The 8,919-nt window shown below is 41.4% G+C and overlaps 1 protein-coding gene across 1 annotated transcript in view; it reads left to right on the top strand.

Moving 5' to 3' along the window:
* Positions 1–8,919, top strand: part of LOC311046325 (cyclin-Y-like) — a 35,942-nt gene that overhangs the window by 16,482 nt on the left and 10,541 nt on the right. Inside the window, exon 2 of the mRNA XM_084058558.1 lies at positions 7,955–8,029. Within this exon, the coding sequence (XP_083914684.1) occupies positions 7,955–8,029 (75 nt within the window). The remainder of the gene's footprint in view (positions 1–7,954; positions 8,030–8,919) is intronic.

Here is an 8,919-nt window from a genome sequence, read left to right as displayed (position 1 = left end):
GTTCCAGCGGCCCCCAGAAGCAAAGATCTGAGTTAAAAATGTTCGCTTTAAAAGAATAGATATTAAAAGATTTGCACACATTTTCACGATTTTTCAAAAATAGCAGATCTAAAAGCTCGTAGCGCGGCACTCGGTGCCGCGCTATGAGCTTGTAGATCTGCTATTTATGAATAGCCAAAGTGTAAAATAATGCTTTTTAGCTCAAATGAAAAAGTAATTCTTTAATGTTTTCACGTTCTGCCACTAAATCCCCCTCCTTTATATTGTAGCTCTTTCTAGCTTATATCCTATTACTGGAGACTAACAATCCAATTGATCCACAGCGATCAATAAAGTGTTATCTTCTCTTATAACATCTTTATAATGGCAAGAACCCTTCAGGCTGGGCTATAGGATTTGATCCTATAGGTCAGCCGAGGTAAAAAGGGAGCCAGACAGAGCAGCCTCAACAACTGCAACGTCTCATATCAGTAGATTCCATTAAATGGATCAGGATTAAGACGAAGAATATGCGACGAAGTATAAAATAATGCTTAAGTGCTTAATCGATTTGTTGATCTACACCACAAAAATAAATCTGTAAAATTGTTTATTCGATTAATTAAAAAAGTAAACGATAGAATAATAATCATCCTATAATTCTACAAACCTCTGTCTGTCTGTCTGTGCTGTGCGCACAAAAACGCCAGGTTCTCCTCAGTGGCTGGACCAATTCATCTGAATTTGCACACAGCCATTGACCATTACCGTGTGCACGGAGCTGCGAATCCCGTTTTTTTGTTTTCACCAACTCTCAGCTGTTAATTAGCGTTTTTGTGTAAAAGAATGTCGCCATGGTTACGGGGGCTGCCCAGCTATGGGACGAACTGCCTCCCGGGTTGCCAGATCATGTGTGCATATCCCCCCACGGATGCGTCGACCGGGTATGGACTAGTAATAATAAGTTAATCGATAGCGCAGCCCTACACACCGCACGTGGAGTGGTCATAGCCACAAAACCTACAGCCATGCTGGCGGCTGAAAGGTTAAGTGCACTAGCTAGAGAAACCAAACCAATGTTCAGCGACTGCATGGGAATGGAGTTGACACGACCCATCTCCCATCTGCACAGCTGTGCTGATGATGGTCTGAAATGTCCACTCCTTTTTTCACCGTGACTTTTTGCACTTTGCATTTAGCATTTTATCTAAATAAATACATTTCTGCATCCCAATAGCCTCAACATTTGTTGCTGGCCTTTTGCACCTGGCTCTATCTTTGGTAAGTCTCGAGTCAACAGCGCGAACTGTCCTACATTATTGACTATTTTTATGTAACACGTTTTAATACTGTCCACATAACTGTAAATTATTTTTTTCTAACTCAGAATATGTTGAGCATTCTAAAGTGACGTCTGCTCATAACTAATTTACTTGTATTTTGACACTTATTAAACCACACAGGTTCCAAATTCTAAAGTTTCCTCCTCTTCGCACTTTCTTATAGCCCACAACTACTACTGCTATTAACAGACACTTTTCTTAACCACTTTAAGCCCTGTATACTTCGTTGTACAACAAAGCAACATGACGCGTTGTGATCTTGTAGTTTGGCTATCTTCACTGTTTTTGAAAAAAACAAACAGAAAATTGAACTTTGAATAGTTTTGCCTAGAATGATATGCCCAAAATAGGGATGTAGGTAGTAGTTAAGTGATGTATTGTGTTAAACCTCGAAAAAGCACAGCTTTTACAGGCATTAAAATGACAATGTTACAGTGTTTGGATGGTGTGGAGGTTGGTCCACTGACTCCTACTGTACATGATGTGCCCCATGTGGGCCTAACATCAAGTCCCACTGTTCCCACCTCTACCATTCCCTACACCATATCCCTCACTGCTTTCCTCTCGTACGTGTCGTTGGAAAGGGAAATGCTTTGAAAGGCATAACAAAATATGAGGGGGAAAATAGTTCATGAACGACAGACAATAAATCAGTTGGAAAAGAAGCTTGTGAAATCCATTAAATCACTATATAAACAAAGGCAGTAGTGTGAGCGCTACCATCACGCTACAACTGTTTGGCCGTGTCTGCAACAGGCCTTGTTCATTGTTAATTCATTAGCAGAGCGGTGGGTTTTGCTAGCTGACCGGGCTAGCTGGGGCCGTGTCAGCTTACAAACGCGCAGGTGCCGAGCACGAGTCTTCGTTAAAGTTTAGCTGAGGTGCTTGTTGGTTTGGGGTGATATCACATATCTGTATTTGACACCGGTACACTGAGAGAACTCTGGGAAATTCAAGGAGGAGAACATTCTGAAGTGTTTTCCCTTCTTCAGGCTGGGCTGTTTTTGTTGTTGCACGTTGTTGCACTACTTGGTTTGCAGTTTTTTTGGGGGATATTTGTTTCTGTCATCTGTTTTGCTTTGTTTTGTAGGTTCTGGAACATACAGGGAGGTTAACTATAAATTAAGTATTTTTTCCTTTTTTATTTCTTTTTTTTATTTGTTTTTTACGTCAAACCCTATCTCTAAATCTGGAAACTTTGCATGCGGTTGCGCAGGCCTCCCTCTCACATAGCAGTAATGGAGTACTTGGCACCTGACTGGGCCATGCAAGTCAATACTATGACATGAGCTTTGGCAGAGCTGACGACTTTCAAAGTCACACACCCAATTAACATCCCATTAATTAACCAAGTACAATAAATACCAGAGCAGCACATCAGCATCACTAAAAAGCATACAATAAATGACTGGGCGGTGTTGATACAGAAGCATGCTGGAAACGAAAAACTTGGTGACGTGTCAGCAAAAATAAAAACATATTTTCAATGGAAGAAAGTGTAGACGCTTTTCCCTAATAATGCGTTGCATCATCACAATTTGTGAGCTTGTAGATCTGCTATTTCCGCATTGGAAAAATGTTTGAAAACATTACGTGTGAAAACATTTTCAACGATTATGCAAAATAATTGCGATTTTCTCAAATAATTGTGATTATGTAACAATTGTGACAGGCCTAACTATAAGTTGTGAACAGGCACTTAAATACAGATTATACAACAGGTAGTTCCGACCAAGCAATCTGATTGGTTGAAATAGCTTTCTAGCCGTGCTTCAAACCAGCATCATAGCACGGGCCTAATCACATTAATAAATCACTCCGCAGTGCAGTCCAGTCCGCACCTGATTAGACCATTATATGGCACAGCTGTGCTGTGAAGTCACTCTGTCCCACGGTAGGAAAACAAACAGACAGTAGCCTGACCCACCGCCGCCACCGGAGAACAAACAGCTATGCAAAATGGACTATGTTGTTAATTTGGTGGATTTACGGTTGATCAATGGTTAGAAGGTTATAAATATCCTCCTGTGTAAAGTAAAATGACTCCCATTTCGTTAACAGTCCAGTAGGCTATATGCTCCGTCGTACGACCGTGTCACGCGGCCAAAATAGCCGATCTACAAGTTCACAACGCGTCGCCATCGCGACGCGTTGTCAGCTTGTAGATCAGTTATTTTGGCCGCGTGACACGGTCGTACGACGGAGCATATAGCCTACTGGAATTCATTCCACTGCGCAAGCATTGATAGCTCAGCTGTGTTGATGAGAGTCATGAGACGGTGCCTCAAACTCAAAGCACTGCTACAGGGACTATTTAATGTCTCTCAGTCAAAAACTCTTCTCTTTACAGGGAAACGGACAATAGCGAAACATTTTTATTATTAATTGCCCCACAATATGAATACATTTGGATGTGTTTTGTTGGTAACTGTTGTATAATCGCAATATTACACTCGAGGGTGTGCTTTACCTTACATTATTGGCACTTCAGTGATGCTGGCGGAACTCGGCTGGCGCCTCGTTCCTGACCGCATCACTGTCGTGCCAATAATGACGGTAAAGCACACCCTCTCGTGTAATATTGCTTAATTAAACAAGTGAAATTGGAATTGATGACACAAAGAAATGAGCAGACAAAATTGGAACTGGAACACAAAAAAGTTAAGCTGATAAATGGTACCCTCTCCTGATTTGGCGACCATGTGGTCGACTCACTGACCGCTCAAACTTTGTAACATTAAACGGTATCTTTATGCGCTGTCATTGTGCCGTTGTCACATTGGACAGGCTGAGTGATGGGCTTCTCATGGTGGAATATTGACGATGAGAATAGCTTGAGGACACTGCTTGCATCAGCTCTTCTATTGTTGCAGCCAAGATTAATGACAGGCCATAAAGTGTGTGTGTGTGTGTGTGTGTGTGTGTGTGTGTGTGTGTGTGTGTGTGTGTGTGTGTGTGTGTGTGTTAGATTGAGCCTGGGATTGACAGACTTGTTGTTTGACACACATGTGACATATCTGACATGTTTATGATACATGTCAGGAGCAGCATTCCACAGTAAAATCCAGTGTGTGTATGTTACATCTGTGTGTGTGTTTGTGCGTGTGTTCTTCCTCTTTATCATGTGTACCTGAAAGCATCTCTTTTGTATTTGAGTCTCTGCCGACCTTGAGCCCCAGCAACCCTATTCTCGGGGAGTGTTCGCCGAAAATAGCAGATTTACAAGTGTTGTGGGCTGTTTTCGGCAAAGAGATTTGGTGTAGAGGGGAAAAAAAGAGTGCACCAAGTACATGTTCATGAAGCTCCCTCTCAGTGAGTGTTTTTAGATGTGCACAAGGAAGGCCAACAACAATAGATAAAACATTAGATTAGATGAGATGAGCCTATGACCCTTGTGCTCGAAATCTTTCAACATGAGAAAGCAAGGCAACCTATGTGTAGTTGAGCTGTGATATCGTCAGCTTGCATCATTAACTTACATCATCTAGGAAACTTAATATAAGGAAGTGAAATGATTGAGACAAGCATTCAAATGTGACCAGTCTCATCCTAACTATGATGAATAATTCAGAAGACATGCAAAACAATGTGCTAATCAATTATTGACCTTCTTGACCTTGACATTTGACCGACAAATTGCACCATATGACGAGTATTGAGGTTGAGATCTATATATCTCTGCTGTCCGGCAGGAACCAGCTAACTCCAAAATGTTCATTTTTCAGGAAATGGACAAAAAAAGCGGAGTTAGGAGGTTTTGTTCATCATTGATAAGAACAGCTGAATGGACCTCCAAGCTCACAATGAGGTTGGAGGTCAAAAGGGGGTGGAGCCTGGAGTCAGCAAAACCAGCTAACTCCGGTGGAGTTAGCTGGTTTAGCAGAAAGTTTGAGGATCCAATGGAGTTAGCTGGTTTTGTCAGAAGCGCTTTTTAATGCCTTTCAGTGGTTCACATTTTTTTTTACCAACACACAGACGTAAAGGGTGTTCAATGGCCCTGATTCATGGAAAAAAATGCAAAAGGGTCAAAATGGAGTTAGCTGGTTTCTGCCGGACAACAACAAAGGTTCATGGCCTTGTGCTTGTGATTTGAATTCAGTGTATTTGAGTCTGTCTGGGAGAGACTTCATATCTTTGTATTTCAACTTTTTATGTTATTGTTTTTTTGTAAATGAATGCCCTACTTCATTGCTCAAAAGTAGTGACTAAACAATAACTACATTGGATCCATTAGGACACAGTTAAAAGTAACAGTTTTGGACATAAGGTTTCCACCCCGACAGAGACACGTACACACTGACAACCTCATTACAATAGATTTGCATCGCTTCTCTCTCGGCTCAACAGTATGTATGCCCTATCAGTATGACAGATAGGGCTGTCACCATTACAAATTTAAGTTGACTGTCGTTGAAAATGAATGGTACATTATGAATAAAAATTACATTTCTGTTTGGCTTTTAGCTTTCGTAAACAAAAGTTGCACACGGTAGATATGACAAATAACACATATTTAATTACGTTATACTTAAAAATAAACATTAACACATTGACTGCCTGAATTATTTTCACTGCCAATTGTTATTCATGCCAGAGATTCTTCAATGGAAAAAAAAAAAGTACTCAGGAGCCGAGATACAAAATTTTAAAGTTTTAAGTTAACAAGGAAGTGGATGAGAGTAAAGATCTTCGAAAATTCATATCTCCTTGAATTTTTTTTTTTTTTTTGGAAAAAATATTTTTTTACTAAAAACGAGTTAACTCGTTTTTAGCAGATCTTGGCACTCAAGTGATGAAAAGCTAAAAACGAGTTAAGTCGTTTTAGGCATTCAATGTGTTAATAATGGAAATAGCCGATCTATAAGCTCAAAAGCGCCGCATCGCGGCGCGTTTTGAGCTTAAAGATCTGCTATTTCCACTATTTTTGTCATTTTTGGAAAATATGACATTTTTTAACATGGAATTGATTATGACGATTATGCAAAAATAATTGCGTTTATGTAAAATAATTGCGATTAGACGCTTATGTAATAATTGTGACAGGCCTAATGACAGAGCCCGGAGATCTGTGTTGTTTGTGTGATTGTTCTTGCACTGTAATCAAACGGCTGCGAGTTCTTCATCCGCTGCCCTGCAAACTAATACAGTAGGAGTGTGGCTGCATCCACTGCATGCCAGGCATTTTTATACGCTGATTTCACCAAATAACAAAGGCTCTTTTTACACGGATGGGGGGGGGGTTGTGTCAGGGTTACAGGGGGCGTCGCTACTGCATTTCTGCTTTAAAAAAAAATGCCCTGAATGCACAAAATATTATGACCCAATTTCACACGGACACACACGGCGCACACACACAGTTATGCACATGTGCATGCATACACACACACATCTCTGTGGCTCAGCAGACCCCAAGGTCCCAACGATGCAGATCTAGATTAGCTGTGTGTGTGTGTGTGTGTGTGTGTGTGTGTGTGTGTGTGTGTGTGTGTGTGTGTGTGTGTGTGTGTGTGTGTGTGTGTGTGTGTGTGTGTGTGTGTGTGTGTGTGTGTGTGTGTGTGAGAACACACAGGAGAGCATGACTCACACGCGGCTGTGGCTTTGTTGTGAGTGCAGAGAAACAAACAGAACAAACAAGCGAGAGACTGGAACAATGTACGACACTGTCATTCACTAAAAAGGAGTTATTTATGGGGGGGAATTGTGACGAGATTTGTGTTGGTTTGGGTCAGTGATTCTCAACCTGTGGGCCTTGAGGGTACTGCAAGTGGGGAGATAATTGACAAAACGTTAAGATTTTAATGATAATATATACATAAAATAACGTATGATGTATGTAATGTATACTATTCTTTAAAACCTTGCAAAAAATGTTTTCATCATAATGCCATTAAATAGGAACAAAGTAAATAGCAGGTCTACAAGCTCACAACGCGTCGCATTCGTGACGCGTTGTGAGCTTTGTATACGTGCTATTTACTGCATGCAACACCAGCATGCAACTAAGTATAAATCAGGCTCTAGATGCACATTATATATGCACAGCATCATGCATTTACACTCGCATGTATTAACTCGGAGAGCAGGGTTATGCGGGAACGCATTTTTTGATTTCTTTGGCTATTCAAAAATAGCAGATATACAAGCTCATAGCACGGCACCGAGTGCCGCGCTATGAGCTTGTAGACCTGCTATTTTAGAAAAATCAGTAAAAATGTGTGCAAATCTTTGAATACATATATTTTTTTAAAGTGTTAGGATTTAGAAAACATTTTTAGAATCGGCCTCAGGTCTTAATGGGTTAAGTATGGCACGTCGTACTGAAGGCTTGCTCAGCGGCCCTTTGGCAGAGTTGGTGGGCACCTTAGCACTAATACCGGCAGCCTCCTACCAGCAAAATACGGGTTTCAGAGAGGGGATTGGACCATCGGTTTATCTTTTTACACGGCCAACATTAGTTATACACATTTCTTTAATCATTCTCCCAAAACTATGATATGGTGACTATTCCTCTGATGAACCTCAGCCATTGGAGGCGTTGGACATGAAATAGATTTTGAATTATTAAAAATGAACACAACCTATAAAAACACTGTCATTGAAACCTGCTCTCTTTGTGTTGTTTTCCCCCACAGAGTTGAACATGGAGTTCAACCCCTCAGACCACCCTAGAGCCAGCACCATCTTCCTCAGCAAGTCCCAGACAGACGGTGAGTGGCTGGGTCCTCTCTCTGTACTGGTTCTGTCTCTCTCTCTGTGTACTGGTTCTGTCTCTCTCTCTGTGTACTGGCTCTGTCTCTCTCTCTACTAGTTATGTCTCTCTCTACTAGTTATGTCTCTCTCTACTAGTTCTGTCTCTGTGTCAGACATCCCACCTCTCCCGGAAGTTACGGGAATTAGCGCCCGCTCTTGGACACCCACGAGTGGTCATAAATCTCCCGCAAATGCCGACCAGGCCACCATATTGTGTTCTATTTACTGCTCAGTGCTCAGATCCGGTCTAGAGCCCGCTTACTGTCTCTGTAATTTGCACACAGACCGGATCTGCAACCTGCAACGCCCCTTTTACCTCCTCTTGTTTAGTTCTCATTTGTCGCTGAACTGTCAAATCAGGCCACATGTATTAATGTCATTCGCTGTAGGAAGGTTGGGCGTGTCTACTAGTGACTACAGCCTTTGGTCTGAGAAGTGCGAGGAGAGACAAAATAAGTCTGGTCGGTCTAATCTTCTTAATTTAGATGACAGACTTAATTAATAAATATAACACCCACTTTCAGATTATTTGAAGCATTACCCGTGTCTCGTTCCGGTAAAAAAATAAAATGGTGATGCATTTGATTTGCCCGTCGCACAGTGTGCAACAGCGAGTTTTCTATTGCCCAACAAGGTGGTCTAATGACTTGTAAAAGGCACGTTGAGGTGAGTAAAATGCAAGCCGTATAGGCTATATGAAGTTCAGTTTAACCACTTACGGTACTTAAGCCCTATTTATTATGACTGTAGCTGGTCTCCGTCCGTCCGTCCGGTTGTTGCTCTACCAATGTTATAATGATAATGAATGGAATGACGTATGTTTTCCCACTTGGCTCACCGGCCGTGC

This window comes from Gymnoscopelus microlampas, assembly GCF_963454915.1.
Source record: "Gymnoscopelus microlampas genome assembly, chromosome: 5".
NCBI lineage: Eukaryota > Metazoa > Chordata > Actinopteri > Myctophiformes > Myctophidae > Gymnoscopelus > Gymnoscopelus microlampas.
The sequence above is the reverse complement of the archived record's forward strand: the minus strand, read 5'-3'. Positions and strand labels throughout refer to the sequence as shown.